Genomic DNA, 23,655 nt, shown 5'->3' on the forward strand with positions numbered 1-23,655 from the left:
AAGAGTGGCAAGAAGTAAGCTATTTCTCAAAGATATCCATAAAAAGTGTTAAAGGTTGCCTGGAGACACACCAAACATGTGGAAGAAGGTGCTTTGGTCAGATGAAACCAAAATCAAACTTTTCAGGCACAATGCCAAATGATATGTTTGGCGTAAAAGCAACACAGCTCATCACCCTGAACACACCATCCCCACTGTCAAACATGGTGGTGGCAGCATCATGGTTTGGGCCTGCTTTTCTTCAGCAGGGACAGGGAAGATGGTTAAAATTGATGGGAAGATGGATGGAGCCAAATACAGGACCATTCTTGAAGAAAACCTGTTGGAGTCTGCAAAAGACCTGAGACTAGGACGGAGATTTGTCTTCCAACATGACAATGATCCAAAGCATAAAACAAAATCTACAATGGAATGGTTCACAAATAAATGTATCCAGGTGTTAGAATGGCCAAGTCAAAGTCCAGACCTGAATCTAATCGAAAATCTGTGGAAAGAGCTGAAAACTGCTGTTCACAACTGCTCTCCATCCAACCTCACTCAGCTCTAGCTGTTTGCAAAGGAAGAATGGGCAAGAATTTCAGTCTCTCGATGTGCAAAACTGATAGAGACATACTGCAAGTGACTTGCAGCTGTAATCGCAGTAAAAGGTGGCGCTACAAAGTATTAACTTAAAGGGGCTGAATAATATTGCACGCCCCAATTTTCAGTTTATTATTTTTTTAAAAAAGTTTCAAATAAGCAATAAATGTTGTTCAACTTCACAATTGTGTCCTACTTGTTGTTGATTCTTCACCATAACATTAAAATTTTTATCTTTATGTTTGAAGCGTGAAATGTGGGAAAAGGTTGAAAAACTCAAGGGAGCCAAATACTTTTGCAAGGCACTGTATTACCATTTTTTTACGTTTTGTTTTCATTTCTTCACTTGTTCTCTGGTCTTATATTACTCCCCCTTTTTCCCATGTACTATATTGGGAATCCATTTTTTCCCCTTTCTCTTTTTTTGCTCTTCCTTTTATCCTGCCATTTCTCCACCTAACTTCCTTACGTTTATGGCACTATATGGCACTTACATCTACCTACTGTACATGCATTTACAACCCTCATACAAGCATTTGCCGCTAAATGAATAGTTTGATTATTATTAATAATCCCAGTGCTTCCATATTAACATCTATATATAGACGGCTTCATCTGCACAATGGTTCCTTGAGGCGTCTATCAAGCTATGTCACTTCCGAGACTCTCAACACCCATAAACATATGACACGAGGACTCCCGAGCACAACGCGATGACCTGAGCTCACTGTGCTCACCTGCACTCTTATAAACCAGACTCTGTTACACCAATATGCAGTACTTTTCTTATCAACGTCTTAGTACACATTATCACACATATAATCCATTTGTAAGTTCTTCCTACATTCAATATGGTAATCAAGTGAGTGTTCGGCTAATTATAAATTGTAATGCACATGTTGTATTGTCTTACATGACTATAACAGCTGCTATGTCTTCCTCCTTAGGATACAAGACCAGTCATCACACCTTTATTTACACCCCTTCGATACTGAGCATAAACTATGGTGCAATACCGCTCCACTTAAATCATGGCCTTTACATTACCAGATCCTGGGACAACTTCTAGACCTTCATGTGATTTACACTCTCGTTTCTTCATTTATGAATAGCTATCCTCACAATAGTTGGTCTAGTTAGAAGAATCATTAAAATGCTACCCAGCAATCAAGAAGTGGAGTCTTGTAACCTTACCTAAGCAGCATCCCAAACTTGCCATGCACGGTTTCTTTGAAGATTCTTGCTGCGTGGTTATATTTACCATCTTTATATCTACCATCCCTTTTAGGGTTTACTCATCACTTTTTCTTATTTCCTTGTGTTTTGTTGTTTTCTGCCCATGTATTTTTTATTTTCTACACCAGTTATGATTACTTGTATTCACTGACATAAATTTATATTTGTGTGTTTTACAATCTGATGAAGGGCTACTATAATTTCTCTGGAATAAACCATTAAACATTTTTTTTCTTAAACATCATAAGGAGTTTCGGATCTTTTTGTCAGAAATAATATGGTACCTTTCCTGTGCACCCATAGATACAGAGTGATGTGTACCCAACACACAAGTTTTTACATATTTTTTCTTTAACCCAACTTGGGTTAGGTTTAAGACTATGGATAGGAATAGAGTAAGACCGCTTTCACACTGCGTTTTTACCTACATTCACTGGTCCCGTTGGGGATCCATCCAACCCCCCCTCCCCCGGCAAACGGGTTTCGGATGCATACGCCGACAGGGTCATTGACTATAATGGAGCAGATGGAGTCAGTGTGTGCTCTGTCTTGCTCCATTTTGGGGCATATACATTTTCTGCAGGCGGATACCCGAACGTAGTCTACTACGTTCGGGTGTCCACCTGCAGAAAACGTATATGCCCCAAAATGGTGCATAGTGCAAGACAGAGCACACGCTCACTTTGTCTGCTCCATTATAGTCAATGGCCCAGTCGGCGTATGCCTCCAAAACCCATTTTGCGAGGGGAGGGGGGTTCGGATGGATCCCCGATCAGACCAGAGAACATAGGCAAAAACACAATGGTTAGGGTCACCGTTAGAATAGTGCTAGCATTAAAGATGGAGTTAGGGCAATAGTAATAAAATAGCTACTAAAAAACTCAAAAATGTAATAAAAATAAACTAATTTTTTTTTAAACTATTTTTATTTTAGAATGGTCTTAAGTTAGGGGGTGCATAATAGTTGCCTTTGCTTGGGAGCTAGTAACCCAAACCATGCCAGTGCCTAGAGCAGGGGTCACCAATCTGTGGCTTGTGAGTCACAAATGGCTTGTGGGCTCATGTTGTGTGGCTCAGTTTAGTGTGCTAGCACCAAGTTTAGCAAACAATTATGAAGAGAAGCTCTCCAGATGACTTTTGTGAGTAGACCCGCACAGAGAAACAGATGTAGATGCTTGTGAATTGGTGAGGAGGAGAGGGTAAATATAGTAATTGGATGGTAGAATGATACAGCCAGTTAGATGGGTGCTTAAAGTTTGGTGCAATGGAAAAATACTGTCTATAAAGGTGGAGCACAAGAGTTTGGTTACATTCTATGGGAAAGTTTTGGCTGTCATTATATCCAGACTTTGGGGCTCTTGGTGTCAATACGGTATAAGTTGGAGGGGTCCAGCTGAATGTGCAACTATCTATCAGAGCTCAATGTGGCTCTCAAGCTAATACAGGATGAGGACTACTGGTTTAGAGGTCCTCTAAAATTTTACTTCAGATTAGTATGTAAAGTTGATGCGACTAATAATTTAATATGCAGTAATTTCTTTAATAGTTATTTTAGGATCTACTTACATCGATGTTATTAACACAGTAGTATGCCCAGTTCTAGGAAGGGCTGCTCTTGTTTGAAAAATTAATATCACATCTTTATTATAAATCTTTATTTTAATCCATTGTTTTATCTTCCAAATATCCTACACAAATCTTTTTTGTGTTTGTTACAGTTTCTTTTTCCTGTTTAAAACCCCAATCCACTCAACAGTCTCTCAGGGGATTTCCGAATCACTTTGGATTAAAATCCTTTTGACTCCTAACTGCTTGACTAATACTTTGCATTTAATGATTCTAGTAGTGAGAGATTTTACTTCACAAAATCCTATTGGAACCAATGTTGGCATACAGCTGGACATGAGAATGGAAATAAGTTATTTCATTCTATACTGCTCAAAAAAATAAAGGGAACACTTAAACAACACAATGATATTTTAGTGTTCCCTTTATTTTTTTGAGCAGTATATTTCTGTAAATGAATATACTACAACTTTACAGCATTTCCATTTTGTCAGGATCACTAAATAAAAAGTTACTTGGCATATTTTAGTACCGTGAGGTCCAGAAATATTTGGACAGTGACTGAATCTTCATGATTTGGCCTCTGCATGCCAATATTTTTGGTTTAAAATGAAACAACTGAGATACAATTGAAGTGTAAACTTTCAGGTTTAATTAAAGGGGTTGAGCAAAAATATCCTGTAAAACTTTTAGGAAGTGCAACAATTATTCTACAAAGCCTCCTCATTTCAAGGGCTTAAAAGTAATTGGACACATTTACTTTACCATATAAAAAATGCTCATTTTAATTACTTTGTAGAGAATTCTTTACAAACAATGACTGTCTGAAGTCTGGAAGCCATGGCGTCACTAAACGCTGTGTTTCCTCATCTGTGATGCTTTGCCAGGCCTTTACTGCAACTGATTTCAGTTGTATGTGGGTCTTTTTGCCTTAAGTTTTCACTTAAGCATTTGAAATGCATGTTCGATGGGTTTAAGATCTGGTGATTGACTTGGCCATATCAGAATATTCCCCTTCTTTGCCTTAAAAAACGTCTAGGTTACTTTAGCAGTATATTTAGTCACTGTCCAAATGTACTGTATAGTGCCGTCCAATCAACTGTGCTGCATTTGGTTGAATCTGAGCTGAAAACATAGACCTGTACTCCTCAGAATTCATCCGCCTGCTCCTATCTACAGCCACATCATCAATAAACACTAGTGACCCAGTGCCATCGAAAGGCATGCATGCCCATGTCATCACACTGCCTCCACCATGTTTTACAAAGGATGTGGTGTGCTTTGGATCATGACCTATTCCAAACTTTCTTCTTCCCATTATTCTTGAACAGTCTGATCTTAGTTTCATGAGACCCAAGAAAGCTTTTGCAAAACTGGATTGCCTTCTATAGGTTTTTTTTGGCTAAAGGCCACTTTACACACAGAGATAAATCTGCGGCAGATCTGTGGTTGCAGTGAAATTGTGGACAATCAGTGCCAGGTTTGTGGCTGTGTACAAATGGAACAATATGTCCATGATTTCACTGCAACCACAGATCTGCCAAAGATTTATCTCTGTGTGTAAAGTGGCCTTAAGTGTTATCTGGCCTATTTCAAAGGCTGAGTAATGGTTTGCACCTTGTCGTAAACCCTCGGTATCTGCTCTCATGAAATCTTCTCTTTATGGTAGACTTAGATACTAAAACACCTACATCCTGGAGAGTGTTCTTCACTTGGGTGGATGTTGTGAAGAGATTGTTCTTCACCATGGAAAGGATTCTGCTATCATCCACCGCTGTTGTCTTCAGTGGACGTCCAGACCTCTTTTTTTGTGGAATGTACCAAACTGTTCATTTGACCAACTCTAACATTTCTGCTATCGCTCTGATATATTTCTTCTTTTTCTTTTCAGATGGTCTGTTTCTCTTCCATTGAGAGCTTCTTTGACCACATATTGTGGATGCACAGCAACAACTTCCAAATGCAAATGCCACACCTGGAATCAACTCCAGACCTTTTACCTGCTTAACTGATGATGGACTGATAAGGGAACAGCCTATGTAGCTCATTAATGAGCTTTTGAGATAATTGTCCAGTTATGTTTGATCCCTTAAAAAAGAGACAGCTACATATTAAAAAGCTATCATTCCTAAACCCTTACTCCAATAAGGATGTTAATATTCTCAAATTAAAACTGAGAGTTGGCACTTTAAAGGGAACCAATCATCAGGATTTTAATATATAAGCTAAAGCCAGTACTATACTGGCACTGTCAGGCTAATTATCTACATACCATTAGTGGTCAGCTCGGATGTTTAGGCTTTCAAATCCAAGAAAGTAAACTTTAAAAAATTGTCAGCTTCTTGAGTGGCAGTTGCAACGGAGCAGATAATATATGGGTGGGTATTCATATGGATTCCCGCCCCCCTGCCTGTTGTTCCTCCCTCTCTCTGTCCTCTATGCTAATGTTACTATTCATCTTCTTCGTCACTAAGATGGCATCAAAGATGGCACCTGCGCATAGCTCTTATTTCCGGCGCCATCTTTGTGAAGATCCTGGTGTTCTGGGGCAGCACGGTGTCCTGGGGCGGCACGGTATGCTGGGGCGGCCTAGTGTTCTTTTCTGCAGCTAATTGCTACAATCAGCTGTTCTCCACTCCTGTTGTGACCGCACGCGCACCCGCGGTGACAACAAGAGCTGAAGAAGCGAGGGCGCATGACTATAATAACATGGGGTAACATGATCTTCACAAAGATGACACCGGAGATAAGCACTATGCGCAGGCGCCAACTCCGATGCCATCTTAGTGACGAAAAAGATGAATAGTAACATTAGCATAAAGAACAGATAAAGGGAGGAACAACAGGCAGGGGGCGGGAATCCATATGAATACCCACCCATATATTATCTGCTCCGTTGCAACTCCCACTCAAGAAGCTGACGATTTTTTAAAGTTTACTTTCTTGGATTTGAAAGTCTAAACACCCGAGGTGACCACTAATGGTATGTAGATAAGCAGCCTGATAGCGCCAGTATAGCACTGGCTTTAGCTTATATACAAAAATCCTGATGATTGATTCCCTTTAAGTCCATATGCTATCACTGTATCTTTAATATTTTTGGGTAACTTGTATCACTGTCTAAATCTTTCTGGACCTAAAGGCCCCGTCACACTAAGCAACATCGCTAGCAACATCGCTGGTAACGAACAACTTTTGTGACGTTGCTAGCGATGTTGCTGTGTGTGACATCCAGCAACAACCTGGCCCCTGCTGTGAGGTCGTTGGTTGTTGCTGAATGTCCTGGGCCATTATTTAGTTGTTGCTGTCCTGCTGTGAAGCACAGATCGCTGTGTGTGACAGCGAGACAGCAACAACTAATGTGCAGTGAGCAGTGAGCCAGCTTCTGCTGAGGCTGGTAACTAATGTAAACATCGGGTAACCAAGAAGCCCTGTACTTGGTTACCCGATATTTACCTTTGATACCAGACTCCTCCGCTCTCACTGCCTGTGCTGCCGGCTCCTGCTCTGTGCACAGATAGCTGCAGCACACATCAGGCAATTAACCCGATGTGTGCTGTAACTAGGAGAGCAAGGAGCCAGCGCTAAGCATTGTGCGCTGCTCCCTGCTCTGTGCACATTTAGCTGCAGCACACATCGGGTTAATTAACCTGATGTGTGCTGTAACTAGGAGACTGGGGGCTGGTCACTGGTTGCTGGTGAGCTCACCAGCAACTCGTGTAGCCACGCTCCAGCGATCCCTGCCAGGTCAGGTTGCTGGTGGGATCGCTGGAGCGTCGCAGTGTGACAGCTCACCAGCAACCTCCTAGCAACTTACCAGCGATCCCTATCGTTGTTGGGATCGCTGGTAAGTTGCTTAGTGTGACTGGACCTTAACTGTATATTTTATATCAAACTGGTCAGCTCATAAAAAATATGTTAATTTGTCTGTAGACAACATGTTATTTTCTAAGGATGCATGTACATGAGGAGATAATCCTTTAATCACTGAATAATGGGATTGTGACATACATACAAAGAAGTTCTTTAATAAAAGTATCAATTAGAAAGATTGCAATGATTTAAACAATGACCATGCGAATAGCAAACATTGTCAGAGCAGTGTTTACTCAGAATAAGAATTGTGCATGAAATGGCTAAATAGTGATCATTACATCGTAACATCGAACATTATGCCCTGTGTTGAGATAATCTGCAGTGTACGTGTCTTCAAGATTAAAATCCCATAAATACTAATTATTTTAATATATGAATTCATAAAGTATTGTACAAACATTTCCGTTGCTACCGTAAAAAGAATATTTAATCAAATTAAAGAAAAAAATGTTTTAGCTCATAACGAATATGCACTCTCTCCAATGCTCCAACTGCTGCTGCACTATTGTCTTGGAACACAGCCAACTCTATCTATAAATTTCCACTGCTCCTTTTTGTTGGTCAAATTGTTGAATGAGTGATCAATATATATATATATATATATATATATATATATATATATATACTAGAAGGTGGCCCGATTCTACGCATCGGGTATTCTAGAAATTACGTATTGTGTAGTTCATGTATGATTTTTGTTATATATATATATATAGATGTTGTTGTGTGTAGTTACCAAGTGTTTGTGTAGGGCGCTGTACATGTTCTGGGTGTGGCGGGGGGTGAGAGCGGTGTTGTATGTGTGTTGCGTGTGTTGCGTTGTTTGTGGAGCGCTGTGTGTCTGTAGCGTTGTGTGTGTGTGTGTGTGTTGTGCGGTTTGTGTGTGTGTGGTGTGTTTTGGGGGAGGTATGTTTTGAGCAATGTGTGTGTTGTGCGGTATGTGCGTATATTTGTGTGTGCTGCGGTGTTTGTGTGTTGGGTGTTGTGTGTGTGCAGCGTTGTCTGTGTGTGTGGGTGTCTGTGTAGGGCGTTGTTTGTGGTTCCCAGTGTGTGTGTGTTGTGCAGTGCGCGTGTGTGTGTGTGTTGGGGGGAGGTGTGCACCTTCCATCGTGCTCCATCCCCCATGCTGCGCACCCCCAATCGTGCTCCATCCCCCATGCAGCGCACTCCCCATCGTGCTGCATCCCCCATGCTGCGCACTCCCAAACGTGCTCCATCCGCCATGCTGCGCACTCCCAAACGTGGTCCATCCGCCATGCTGCGCACTCCCAAACGTGCTCCATCCGCCATACTGCGCACTCCCAAACGTGCTGCATCCCCCATGCTGCGCACTCCCAAACGTGCTCCATCCGCCATGCTGCGCACTCCCCATCGTGCTCTATCCGCCATGCTGCGCACTCCCAAACGTGCTCCATCCCCCATGCTGCGCACCCCCCATCGTGCTCCATCCCCCATGCAGCGCACTCCCCATCGTGCTGCATCCCCCATGCTGCGCATTCCCAAACGTGCTCCATCCGCCATGCTGCGCACTCCCAAACGTGGTCCATCCGCCATGCTGCGCACTCCCAAACATGCTCCATCCGCCATACTGCGCACTCCCCATCGTGCTGCATCCCCCATGCTGCGCACTCCCAAACGTGCTCCATCCGCCATGCTGCGCACTCCCCATCTCCCCATCGTGCTCTATCCGCCATGCTGCACACTCCCAAACGTGCTCCATCCGCCATGCTGCGCACTCCCAAACGTGCTCCTTCCGCCATGCTGCGCATCCCCCATCATGCTCCATCTGCCATGCTGCGCACTCCCAAACGTGGTCCACCCGCCATGCTGCGCACTCCCAAACGTGCTCCATCCGCCATGCTGCGCACTCCCAAACGTGCTCCATCCGCCATGCTGCGCACTCCCAAACGTGGTCCATCCGTCATGCTGCACACTCCCAAACGTGCTCCATCCGCCATGCTGCGCACTCCCAAACGTGCTCCATCCGCCATGCTGCGCACTCCCAAACGTGCTCCATCCGTCATGCTGCGCACTCCCAAACGTGCTCCATCCGCCATGCTGCGCACTCCCAAACGTGGTCCATCCGCCATGCTGCACACTCCCAAACGTGGTCCATCCGCCATGCTGCGCACTCCCAAACGTGGTCCATCCGCTATGCTGCGCACTCCCAAACGTGCTCCATCCGCCATGCTGCGCACTCCCAAACGTGCTCCATCCGCCATGCTGCGCACTCCCAAACGTGCTCCATCCGCCATGCTGCGCACTCCCAAACGTGCTCCATCCGCCATGCTGCTCACTCCCAAACGTGCTCCATCCGCCATGCTGCGCACTCCCAAACGTGCTCCATCCTCCATGCTGCGCACTCCCAAACGTGGTCCATCCGCCATGCTGCGCACTGCCAAACGTGCTCCATCCTCCATGCTGTGCACTCCCAAACGTGGTCCATCCGCCATGCTGCGCACTCCGAAACGTGCTCCATCCCCCATGCTGCGCACTCCCCATCGTGCTCCATCCCCCATGCTGCGCACCCCCCATCGTGCTCCATTCCCCATGCTGCACCAGCATCAGCCTCTCTTCCCGCAGCATCAGCCTCTCTGCCCGCAGCATCAGCCTCTCTGCCCGCAGCATCAGCCTCTCTGCCCGCAGCATCAGCCTCTCTGCACACAGCATCAGCCTCTCCTCCCAGCATCAGCCTCTCTCCTCACAGCATCAGCCTTTTCTGTCCCTAGCATCAGCCTCTCTCCTCCCAGCCTACCCCAGCCTCAGCCTCCCTCAGCATCAGCCTCTTCAGCCACCCCCTCCCAGCCTTCCCCAGGATCAGCCTCTCTCATCCCAGCATCAGCCTCTCTCCTCCCAGCATCAGCCTCCCCTCTCTGTCCCCAGCATCAGCCTCTCTCCTCCCAGCCTTCCCAAGCATCAGCCTCTCTCCTCCCAGCCTCTCTCTCTTCCCAGCCTCCCCCAGCATCAGCCTCTCTCATTCTAGCCTCTCCCAGCATCAGCCTCTCTCCTTCCAGCCTCCTCCAGCATCAGCCTCCCTCTCCCAGCCTTCCCCAGGATCAGCCTCTCTCCTCCCAGCCTCCGTCCTCCCAGCCTCCCCCAGCATCAGCCTCCCCCAGCATCAGCCTCTCTCCTTCCAGCTTCCCCCAGCATCACCCTCTCTCCTTACAGCCTCCCCCAGCATCAGCCTCCCTCTCCCAGCCTTCCCCAGGATCAGCCTCTCTCCTCCCAGCCTCCGTCCTCCCAGCCTTCCCCAGCATCAGCTTTCCCCTCCCAGCCTCCCTCAGCATCAGCCTTCCCCAGCATCAGCCTCTCTCCTCCCAGCCTCAGCCTCTCTCCTTCCAGCCTTCCCCAGCATCAGCCTCTCTCCTTCCAGCCTCCCTCAGCATGAGCCTCCCCTTCCCAGCCTTCCCCAGGATCAGCCTCTCTCCTCCCAGCCTCCTTCAGCATCAGCCTTCCCCTCCCAGTCTCCCCCAGCATCAGCCTCCCCCTCCCAGCCTTCCCCAAGATCAGCCTCTCTGCTCCCAGCCTCCTCCAGCACGCCGTGCTCCTCTGCCGACACTCACACACACCCGATCGCATACACTCACACACACAACCGATCGCATACACTCACCCACACCCGATCGCATACACTCACACACACCCGATCGCATACACTCACACACACCCGATCGCATACACTCACACACACCCGATCGCATACACTCACACACACCCGATCGCATACACTCACACACACCCGATCGCATACACTCACACACACCCGATCGCATACACTCACACACACCCGATCGCATACACTCACACACACCCGATCGCATACACTCACACACACAGACACTGACGAAATCGCACATACGCGCTGATACTCACAACATCCGGAGATATCACATGCTTCTGGCCATGTGATCCTCCGTCAGGTCCTGGAAGCTCACAGCACAATATCGCCGCCAAGAAGCAAGCGATATCCCAGGATGTTGTGAGTATGTGGATGCGATGTGATGTGTGTGTGAGGGTGAGTGTGATCTGATTTGTGTGTATGTGTGTGCGTGTGTGTATGTTCCGCCGCTGCAGGACCTTGATGTGTGGATGCGATGTGATGTGTGTGTGAGGTGTGTATGAGAGTGTGAGCCTGTGTACACTGGTAACTATGATACACATCGGGTAACTAAGGGACCTTAGTTACCCGATGTGTATAATGGTTACCAGCTTTCACGGCCTCCGTCAAGATCCCAGCATCGCAAGGTTATGTCTGGCGCTGCTGGGATCCTGACGGAGCCGGTGTAGAAGCAAGCGATATCCCAGGATGTGTGAGTGTGTGGATGTGATGTGTGAGGTGTGTGTGATGTGATGTGTGTGTGTGTACTCACCTGGGAATCGGAGCTCCGTGTCAGTTGGGCCAGAGCGAGCGTGCATTGCGTGAGGGGGGCGGGGCCTGCAGAGAGCCGGGGCGAGAGGCCAATCCGTGTGGGGGGGCGGGGCCATGGCGAGCCCAGCGGCCAATCAGCTTTGTGTCACCGTAAGGACACAATGTCACCGGAAGGACTCAATTTTGGAGCATGACAGACAGACAGACAGACAGACAGAATAAGGCAATTATATATATAGATAAATAAATAGATATATATATATAGATAGATATATATATATATATGTATTATGACATTTTCAAAAAATGTAGAATTTTTTTGCTCTCCTAAACAATTTCATGAAGAATGAACAAGCGTTTTTGGACACACGACTAATTCTTTACATTATTTATACATAATTATTACATGATTATCGTGATCAATGGATCACTACAGCTAGAATCTGAGAGATCACCCAGTTTAAATGGGTGTTAAAGAGAATCTGCAGAAAAATTGAACCCCCTAAGCCATCAATATGAGTATGTAGGTCATAGGAAGCTGAATAAAATGATATCTTGATATCTGTGATCCGATGTCTTATTCCAGAGAAAGCCACATTTTCCTTATATGTATATAAGCTCTTCAGGGACATGGGACGCACACTGATCGCTCTGAGAATCTGCCTCCAGTGCTTATTTAAAATTAAACGGGGAGTTGTCAGTGACACATGTAAGGGTTACTCTCCTGATCTCACTGCAGAACTGTGTGTGATTATAACTGACACATCTGCAAGTTCCTCTCAGCTTCAATCGCCATCTCACAGGCAGACAGTGGTGCAATATTGCTGCAATACAGCAGACCTGTGAGAGATGCAGAAGATGTATGTGTAAGGAGATACATTTCAATTCTACTGTTCTGTGTTATTTATATGACTCCCACTGGTAATACCCCTATTAATTTAAAATAAGCCCTGGAGGCAAAATCTGTGAGATTGCTAGTCGTTGCCGAATGGTCCGGACCATTTCCTTAAAAGGCGATGTCCTGCTGGGCAAGGCACATCGCTGTGTTTGACACCTACCAACGCCCGCCGAGATCGTTATACAGGTCGCTAATCGTTACTGCGTCATTGGTAAGGTCTGACTGTGTGACATCTCCTCAACGACCTCCCAGCGACTTACCAGCAATCCTTATCAGGTAATATCGTTGTCGGGATCGCTGGTAAGTCATTGTGCGTGATTGGGTCTTTAGTATGGCCCATCTCATTTACATACAATAAAAATATGGACTTCTCTGGAATAAGACATCAAATAACAGATATCAAGGTATCATTGAATTCAGCTTCCTATTACCTCCATACCCATATAGACAGCTTAGGAAGGGTGATCCTACTGACAGATTCTCTTTAAATTTAGGAGACCAGTGTTCACAGTCATTTAATGAACCCACAGGACCAGTAGTGTACCTACAGTTCGATAGGCCCCAATGCAAAATTGGTACTTGGGCCCCCATCTATGCATGATGGTCACATGAATGTATATGCATGTATACATTTAGTGTTCTAAATCCGATAAAGACATACGAGTTGCCCTCACCCATTATGTAGAAATACCCCCCCATGCTGTTCTAATGAACCCCATCATGAGCTCCTTCCTGGTAAATATGTTCCCCATCCGGGTAAATATCCCTCATCCTGGGCTACTTCCTTGTAAATATGACCCCCAGCCTGGTATATATGTTTCCCATCCTGGTATATATGCCCTCCATCCTGGTATGTCCCCCATCCTGGTATATATGTCCCCTATCCTGGTATATACTGTTCCCCTCTTGGCATATACTGTCCTCCTCCTGGGCCACTCCTGATACTGTCCTTCTCCTGGTATAAATGTTCCTCTCCTGGTATATACTGCGCCCATCCTGGTGTATACTGTTATATACTGTACCCCTCTAAATATTGCACCACCATGCTTCATGATCTTCAGAGTGTACTGTGGCTTGCATTCAGAGTTTGTTGGTCTGACAGTACTCACAGATAACTTCAGACTGTCTTCGATCATCCTGGAGCTGATAATTGGCTGAGCCTTTGCCATTCTGGCTATTCTTTAACCATTCGAATGGTCGTCTTTGCTTCCACGTCTCCGTTTTTATTTCCATTTTAAAGTATTGGAGATCATTTTAGCTGAACAGCAGATCATTGCCTGCACTTCTTTATAAGTTTTACCCTCTACAATCAACTTTTTAATCAAAGTATGCTGTTCTTTTGAACAATGTCTCAAACAACCATTATTTCTCAGGCTTTCAAGGAGAAATGCATGTACAACGTGCTGGATTCACCCTTAAATAAGGGCCACCTGATTCACACCAGTTTCTTTGCAGAATGATTGACCACACTCATTTAACTCCACACTGCTATTATTTTGATCACCCACCTTTCAATTATTTATTCAAATACTCAGACTCAAAAACCTGCAGATCATGAATGCCGAAGCTGGGGGGTTTCTAGGAATCTACTAAACCAACTGGTAAATTTTTTGACATGTGGTAATATAATTTATATCACAAACAGTGAATAATCATAGTCATATTGGACTGCTATTATTTTGAACACTACTGTAACAAAATAGGTAAAAAGCCAAGGGGTGAATACTTTCAAAAGGCACTGTATGTAGTTCATATTACATCACTGCATCTATAGTATACACAGTAAAACTTTTTTGTAAACCCTTTACTTCAATAAAGTCATCCTTTATGGCCAATTGACCATTAAAGGTTTTCCTACCTGAGCTAGCATCAATAACTGTTGATCCTCCCCTTCGATCAGCAGTAGGTCGGGGAGATCCTGGCATGCTTACAGGCTCAGAGCGAACAGGCTGGATTCTGTAACAAGACATGTTTGTGAGAAGATCTTATGTAAATGTTCTAACAAAGCTAAACAAGCTAACGTATCAAACGAATGTAAAGGAAATGCAGCTGTCTACAGCAACCTAGCATATTTGAAGTCAGATATTCTTTGGTTAAAATAAATGTTGCAACATCATACCTTTGCTTACATTAGTTTTCCTAAAGTGTCTTTTTTGGAGAAGCACATTATATTTTAACTTTTCGATAACATTTTAAATAACACTAAGTCCATGAAAACAAGGAGCAGTCAAAAGAGTGGAGGCACAGTGATTCTCGTCCAAAGAAGTTCAGGATGCAAAAATCAGCCACTAAGGTGATGGCGTCTGTGTCCTGGGATAAGGAGGGCGTGCTGCTAGTGGACTACCTTTAAAAGGGTTCTACCATCAATGCATGGTATTACATTGAACAATTTGATCAAATGAAGGAAGTTCAGAAGGCCAAAAGCACGGCAAGCTGTCCAAAGGAATCTTGTTCCTGCAAGACAATGTATCCAGTCACACTGCATAAGCGACCATGGCAAAACTTGCAAAGCTGGGCTTACAGCTGGTTGACCACCCACCTTATTTACCAGATCTAGCTCCCTCTGACTACCATCTGTTTCCAAACCTGAAGAAACACCTCAAGAGTACAAAATTTCACACCATTTCTGATGCCATGGCTGCTATGGGTGCCTGGTTTGAGGCACAATCGAAATCCTTCTTTTTGCTAGGCATACAGAACTTGGAATACTGATGTAAGAAGTGAGTTGACATCAGTGGAGAGTGTGTGGAATTAATATAAAGTTTCATCATCCAATCTCGTTTGTTTCTGGGTAAAACCAAAGACTTATCAGCAACCCCAAGTGACCTGCATTTATGATTTTGTACATTTTAGAATGGTGATTTTTCAGCATTCCTTGCTGATTCAGTTATTGCATGGAGCATGCTTTTGGAATTGTATTCTGCATAGGGCTCTTTAGATCATCAGTATACATTAATCTGATCAATGAACAACTAGCTGTTTGCTAAGTGATGTAAATGGGAAAAAGGGACCCAATTGATTATTATGGGGTCCATCAAGTTTGATTTTGGATTCAATTTTATAATGGAAAGAAAAGGACACCATGCATGACCTTTTCTCTTGCTATAAAACTGACACTAAACGTAAAGGAGAGAGACCCCATGAAACGGTGACCTTAGGGGTTTCCATTTTGCATCATTCAGCAAACTTGTTTATTCCGACAGTGGAACAGACAAATGGAACTCCCTAATCGACATGTGAACTTAGCCTTAGCTGTTATAAACTTACCATTAGACAAGCTGGTCAGCTGCTTGAAATGGCAGCCAACACAATTTTGAAATTAGCGCAAGTTATTATTAAGACTGAGTTCACGTCCTGTAATCATCCGATAGAAAGGATCCTGCAGAAATCCGTTGGAAAAAAGTTCTGCAAACACAACTTTTTTGTTCCTCAAATAACTGATGTCTGTAAGATCCATTTTTTAACATTGAAGTCCATGGTGAACGGATCTGTTAACGGATTGCTATTTAGCCATCAATTTTTCTTGCATTTGTAATGGGTCCATTTTTTTCTTACAGGATCCGTTTCAAATAGAAGCTAAATAGCAATCCGTTAACGGATCCATTCTCCATAGACTCCAAAGTTAAAAAAACGGATCATGAAGAAAATCATTTTGCCAACAGATTTTTGCAGGATCCGTTTTAACGTATGGTTACAGGCTATGTGAATGTAGCAGAAATGAATTTGTTCAGATTGGCAGAGATTCTTTGTATTCATTAAAATTGGCCCAGAACAGTAAAATTAAGCTAAACAGTACAGTAGCACCCCAATGCAGTTGCATATTGGGGCAGAAAATACACACAAGTAGTAAGGGAAATATAATACTATAAAATTACAATCTCCATCAAGACTTCTGATCGCAAGGTCATTCTTCTAATTCACCTCCCCACACCCTCCTTCCTTTTCTCAGGATCAAGCTGATCAGAACTGGTTAAAGATCTAGTTCAGCCACACTTATTTATTTTAGTAACTTACTTATCAGTCAAATCAAAACCTATAAGTTCTGTTGAAACAACAAGTTTAGGAAGTGAAAAGAGGTGGAAATAAGTTCAAATCCACACGCACTAAATGAATAGGGTAAACTAAAATAAATGAAATATAACAAAGCTTTAAGTAGCATATGTACCAGCTCAGTTAGAAACTAATGTAAATCCAGATGAGGGATTTTATCAATTCATTCAAAGACTAAGGTACACTACAGGGTCACCCAAACAATTTTGTCTTTTCCAAGAAAAATCATACTTGTATGTATCAAATGAGTTGCATAATGATAGAAAATATAGTTCAGACATTGACAAGGTTAGAAATAATTTTTACTTGAAATAATTTCTCCTTCAAACTTTGCTTTGGTTACAGAATGCTCCTTTGCAGCAATTCCAGCTTTGCAGACCTTTGGCATTCTAGCAGTTAATTTGCTGAGGTAATCTGGAGATATTTCACCCCATGCTTCCCCCCTCCCACAAGTTGGATTGGCTTGATGGGCACTTTTTGTGTACCATACGGTCAAGCTGTTCCCACAACAGCTCAATATGGTTGAGATCTGGTGACTGGCCTGGCCACTCCATTACAGATAGAATACCAGCTGCCTGCTTCTTCCCTAAATAGTTCATGCATAATTTGGAGGTGTGCTTTGGGTCATTTTCCTGTTGTAAGATGAAATTGGCTCCAATCAAGCGCTATGCACAGGTTATGGCATGGCATTACAAAATGGAGTGATAGCCAGCCTTCCTTATTCAATGGTAGCTGAGACCCCCCAGATTATGAATCGGGGTGGGTTTTTTTGGACCCCGATAATGTGATTGGCGGTATACACCGTATACCGCCGATCACATTAAAAAAAAAGAAATGGCAGGTAAAATTGATTTCTTTCTCATCTGATAGTGCCCCCAAGGCCCTAGGTACCGGAGAAATCCCCCCACCCCTCCCTCCAGAATATCCACGATGGCACCGAAGATCGCCGAAAACTGCCGCCGCCTCTGAATTCATTTCTCTCCGATCTGAAATGATCAAACATATCAGATTGGAGAGAAATGTCCTCCCCCTGAGCCCTCCTCCAGTACACCGGATCGCTCTCTGGTCCCCCAGAGACCCTTCCGGTTCTCCAGAGCCCTCCCTCCGGAGCATCAAAGATGGCGCCAGAGCGCGCCGAAAACTGCCGCCACCTCTGCATTCATTTCTCTCTGATCTGAAATGATCAAACATTTCAGATCAGAGAGAAATGTCCTCCCCCTGAGACCTCCTACAATAAACCGGAGGCCTCTCTGGTCCCCCGAAGCCCCTTCTGGTTTTCCAGAGCCCTCTCGGGTCCCCTGGAGTCCTCACCGCCGTTCCCGGTCTCTCTCCAACCCGATCTGGGATACCCCGCTCCCCAAACCCCCCACCCCCTGTACCTCAATAAAAAATTGCTGATCCTCGATCCCCCGCAGCCCCCCTTCTTCTATTCTCCAGGAAAATGGCGGGCACATGCGCAGTGTGCCTGGCATAATCTGCCTCCTGCAACCGGCAACCAAAAAAAAAAATTCTGATTGGCTGTTAAGATTTGAATACTGTGATAGATTCTATCACAGTAGTCAAATTGCCAATATTTGATAATTAATTATGGCAGCACTTAGGTCCGCCTCCCTGCTCTCTCCCTTGTAGCTGATCTGGGAGAGAAGAGAGAGAGACTAAATGCTGCCATATTAGAGATAAAAAGTGATAAATCGACTGAATTCCTCATAATCGATTCCCAATTTTCTGATCACTCCACCGTGATCATCCCCCCTCCGTCATTCCGTCATCCGTCGCTGCATTATTATCCTAATCAAATAATTTTACCTTCTTTTTTATAATCTTTATAAATCTTTTTTAGGGTTATAAAAAAAAAATGCTAGTGTTACATTAGGTTTAGGTTACTTTTTTGTTACGCAGGGATACGTAAAAAAACCCCCATGGCCCGCAGAATGTTTACAGCGGAGCAAGCGTACTCAATGCCTGACTCCGGTAGTTCCGGTTCAGAGACCGAATCCGTCTCAGAAAGAGAGGCAATTTCAGATAGCGGTGACAATTCGGCTTCCTCCACAGGGTCCCACACCCCGGCAGTCGCCACTGCTGAAGCGTCAGGGGTAGGACCTAGTTCTGCAGTCCTCCATCCTTCCTGGTACCCCAACTCGTCCTTTACCCCACAAATTCCCCCTTTCATAGGAGACCCATGCATCAAAATAAATGTCCCCAATTTTGTCCCACTGGATTTTTTTCAAATTTTTTTTTACCAAACATGTGCCTGAGCTCATCACCCACCACACCAATTTATACGACCGTCAATATATTGTCCAAAAGCCGACGTATGTCCATTACCAGTCCTGGATCCCCACAAGTGTCCCGGAAATTAAAAAATGTTTAGGCATTACCCTCAAAATGGGAATAGTGAAAAAAAACAGTCTCCGCTCCTACTGGGCAACTAAATCTGTCCACGCCACCCCTGTATTTGCAGCTGTAATGTCCCGAACCCAACATGAGACCCTATTGAGATTCCTCCATTTTAGTGATAATTCCCAAGTCTCCCCAAGAACTGACCCCAATTATGACCGCCTTAATAAATTGAAACCCCTAATATCCCTCCTGAAGGAATCCTTTCTATATTGCTACAGCCCAGAGGAGAATGTTTCGGTTGACAAGTCCATAATGAGCTACAAGGGCGGTCTCTCATTTCATCAGTTTATCCCCTCCAAAAGAGCCAAGTATGGCATAAAATTATTTAAAGTGTGTGAAAGCACCAGCGGGTACACGTGCAATGTTATCATTTATGAGAGTAGGGACCGCCAAATAAGCACACCCAATTGTCCCCAGACAATTGGCGTCCAAGAAAAAATTGTCTGGGAGCTAATGACGCCATTTCTTGGTAAAGGTTACCACATGTACACCGACAACTATTACACCAGTATCCCCCTATACCAATCCTTTCATGTTGCAAATACAGGGGCCTGTGGGACAATAAGGAAAAACCGTGTTGGTTTGCCGTCAGAGTTGGTGTCCAGACGTCTAGAGAAGGGGGTGTCATTGGCACTGGCAAATGACAAACTGCTTGCCGTAAACTGGAATAACCGCAAGGACGTCTACTTGCTCACCACCCTGCATGAGGACACCACTGTGTCGGTCAGAAAGAGGGGAGCCACCAGGGACAAACAAAAACTTATCTGTGTGAAAGAATACAAAAGGTTCATGGGTGGCGTCGACCTGTCTGACCAGGTGATCCAACCATACCTGGTAAAGCGGAAAATGAGGGCCTGGTACAAAAAGATAGCAATCTACGTGATACAGATTGCTACTTACAACAGTTATGTACTGTATAAAAAAAATCACAAAGGGCCCTCACATTTCTACAATACCAAGAAAAAATTATTTAGTCCCTCTTGTTTAACTAGACGGCACCAGAGGCAGCCTTCGAGTCAGAGAATGCACGGAGACTAACAGAACGAAATTTTATGCGTCTCATGCCTCCTACTCCCACCCAAAACCGTCCCAAAAAAAGGTGCCGTGTCTGTGGCAAGGATGGTAGGTGGAGCGAATCTAGATACTACTGTCTCATGTGCCCATCCCAGCCAGCACTTTGTGTTACCCCATGCTTTAAGCTCTTCCAGATCCATAGAAATAATTCCAGGACTTGATCACTCACATACTGAAGTATTATTCAGACAAATTCTCGTCACATGCCCACGTCTGCGTACTCCAGAATGTGAACCCCACAAATGTTCTTGAAACATCTGATCATCTGACAAATAATTCCAAGATTTCATCACTCACAAAGTTTTTGCACCAGTCATCTTAAGGGCCCGTTACACGCGTCGATTTATAGGGAGATATGTCATCGGGGTCACGGATTCCGTGATACACATCCGGCATCGTTTGCGACGTCGTTGCATGTGACACCTACGAGCGACTCTGAACTATCGCAAATAGGATGAAAATCGTGGATCGTTGACATGTTGTTCATTTTTAAAAAAAAATGTTCGTTTGGGGAAGCAGCTGACATATTGCTCCGTTTAACACCCTGCCAACATTGAACAACATTCAAACGACCGCCTGGGTCCAACAATATATCGATCACTGATGCGTCGATTTTGAGATTGTTACGTGTGACAGCAAATAAACGACCTATAAGCGATACCGGCAAATCGTAAATATGATCTGGGCGTGTCACGTCGCACATGCGATCGTCAGATAAATTGTAGCGTGTAACGGGCCCTTTAGTCTGACTGCTATTACAACAATGTCTTGGTGATACGGGCATGATAATTTTATTGGAGGATCTGAAGCTGTTCCATAATCTTACACCATGGGCTTTACTGCATGGTTCTTGCCGAACCTCCTGTACTGGACAATACTTTTATAATTCTGTAGGGGACTGGTTGTTTTGTGCATAAAACGGTTCTGACCTTGGCGGGTAGGAGACTTTTATGGTGTACCACGTCGACTGGCACATTCATCCCTCATATAGGGATTGATGGCGCTAAACAGACGTTATACGACCAGTCTCTGAAAGATTAACATGTCCTTCTAGCCCTCCTGGCGTTCCTTCATCTCTGGAACAAGCACAAGTCTGCCATATAGTTGGCTGTGTTTTCCTCCACAATTTGCCCTTCACTCCAGGATAAAATATACAAAAAAATCCATTTATGTGGGTTTTCAGTTGTTCTGATAACACATAGGCTCTGCAAATCTAACGATCCAAAATTAGAAAAGTGCACCTTCCCTTTCAAGACTTGCCGTTTACCCAAACAGACGTTTTTGAATTCATGTAGGGTATCGATGCACTCGTAAGAAAGTGGGTAACAAACTGAGGGGTCCACTTTTTGGTGTTACCTCTTGTAAAAGTGGAAAATTTGGTGCTAAAACATCACTTTTGTGAAAAAGAAGAACATTTTCAGTATGACAACCTATTGTTATAAAATTCTGTGCAGTACCTGTGGGCTCAAATTGTTCACTATACCCCTAGATAAAATCCTTGAGGGGTCTATTTTAGAAAATGGGGTCACTTGTTGGGGGTTTCTGCTGTTTAGGTACCTTAGGGGTCCTGCAAATGCAACATGGTGAATACCGAGATAGATAAAAAAAAAAAACCGTACATAGCACCAACATAAGTAAATACATACCTCGCAATTAAATAATAAGGAGGTGTATGGGCTGTAAGGCTATAGAACGATCTACGGAAAATTACATAACAGACACAAAATTGTAGAAAAAATTCTATGAAAAGCCGATAAGATCAAACAACAAATTATTTATTGGTTAAAAAAAGAGACCGCCACAACGGCAGTTTAAACCAGAGGAAGAGGGCATCACATGTAATACAAAGCATGGAGGCAGATACTTTGTGACAGATTGGTAAAACCAGTCCAGGAACAATAAAAAGCAGAAATTGTGACAATTTGGTTGGTAAACAAAAAAAATATATGACCAAGAGAAAAATAAGGAGAAATATAACAGTTTTTGCAATATAACATGTGGGTGTATATCACATGTTAATAAAAGTTAAAATTGCAGAACTGGGAGACCAGATGACGTGGTATAAATGCAACAGTCAGCCTAGTATAAAGTAAAAAGGACACCACATGGGGTATGTGCAAACAATGGTGTGCAAAAGGGAATAAAGACTTGTGGCCTTAGAACAACATGATTATGTGGTGAAAAAATGAAAAAGAAGTAGATACCTGATCAGAGGAGACCTGGACATGGAGGACCTGCCTGCACATGTGACGCTCAGCCCCGACGCGCACGTTTCGGCGTCACCTTAGCCTCTTTTTTAACCAATAAATAATTTGTTTTTTGACCTTATCGGCTTTTCGTAGAATTTTTTCTACAATTTTGTGTCTCAAGTGCAACATGGTGCCCACAATCTATTTCAGCCATAAATTGTGTTTCAAATTTCAAATGGCGCTCCTTCCCTTTTGAGCTCTCCTGTTTGTTCCAACAGAGGTTTCTTACATGTGGAGTATCAGTGCGTTCGGAAGAAACTGATAAAGAAAACTTGGTATCCAATTTGTCATGCTATCCCTTGTAAACGTGAATAAATTGAGGCTAAAGCAACATTTTTAGGTAAAATGTAAATTTTATTTTTTTTTATTGCACTTTGCATTCATTCCTGTGAAGCACCTGAGGGGTTAATAAACTACTTGAATGTGGTATTGAGCAGTCTGAGGGGTGCAGTTTTTAGAATGGTATTACATTGGGGTATTTTCTGTCACACAGGCCTCTCAAAGTCACTTCAAATGTGATGTGGTCCCTAAAAAAAGGTTTTGTATATTTTGATGCAAAAATGAGAAATTGCTGATAAACTTTGAACTCTTTTAACAAAAAAAAATGTTTCCAAATTTGTGCTGATATAAAGTAGACATGTGGAAAATGTTATTTATTAAGTGTTTTGTGTCACAGAACTCTGGTTTAATGGTATAAAAATTCAAAAGTTGAGAATTGCTACATTTTCAAAATTTTCGCCAAAATTCAATTTTTTTAATAAATAAACACAAAAATATTGTCCGAAATTTACCACTAACATTAAGTCCAATATGTAACGAAAAAACAATCTCACAATCACTGGGATCCGTTGAAGCGTTCCAGATAGAGTTATAACCTCATAAAGTGATACTGGTCAGAATTGCAAAATTTGGTCTGGTCATTAAGGTGAAAATTAGGTCCGTTACTAAGGAGTTAACTGCCAAAGATTTGAAAAGAATCAAACATGAACTGACCATAGTCTGATGTACTCCGTACAAGGTACACATGCCACCACATTATTAATTTGTGCACCAGTAAAAGCATTAGTGTCATTACTATAACTATGGCTCTAAATAATTCCTTGAAAGGTATCGTTTCCAAAATGGGGTCACTTATGGGTGGTTTTCACTGTTTAGGCACATCAGGGTCTCTTCAAATGCGACATGGTGCCCACAGTCAACTCCATCAAAGTATGTGTTCCAAAACATCACTCCTTCCATTTGGAGCTCGGCAGTGTGTCCAAACGGTAATTTCCCACCACATATGGAGTATCACCATACTTATGTGAAACTGCACAACAAGTTTTGGGGTTAATTTTCTGATGCTCCCTTTGTGGAAA

General features: G+C 43.7%; 1 protein-coding gene across 4 annotated transcripts in view; it reads right to left on the reverse strand.

The window, feature by feature from the left end:
- BCAS3 (BCAS3 microtubule associated cell migration factor) overlaps positions 1–23,655 on the reverse strand; it is a 1,792,248-nt gene that overhangs the window by 784,207 nt on the left and 984,386 nt on the right. For all 4 annotated transcript variants that reach the window (XM_075336241.1, XM_075336239.1, XM_075336242.1 and 1 more), the window contains one exon: positions 14,383–14,480. In XM_075336241.1, the coding sequence (XP_075192356.1) occupies positions 14,383–14,480 (98 nt within the window). The remainder of the gene's footprint in view (positions 1–14,382; positions 14,481–23,655) is intronic.

This window comes from Anomaloglossus baeobatrachus, chromosome 2 (assembly GCF_048569485.1).
Source record: "Anomaloglossus baeobatrachus isolate aAnoBae1 chromosome 2, aAnoBae1.hap1, whole genome shotgun sequence".
Classification (NCBI taxonomy): domain Eukaryota; kingdom Metazoa; phylum Chordata; class Amphibia; order Anura; family Aromobatidae; genus Anomaloglossus; species Anomaloglossus baeobatrachus.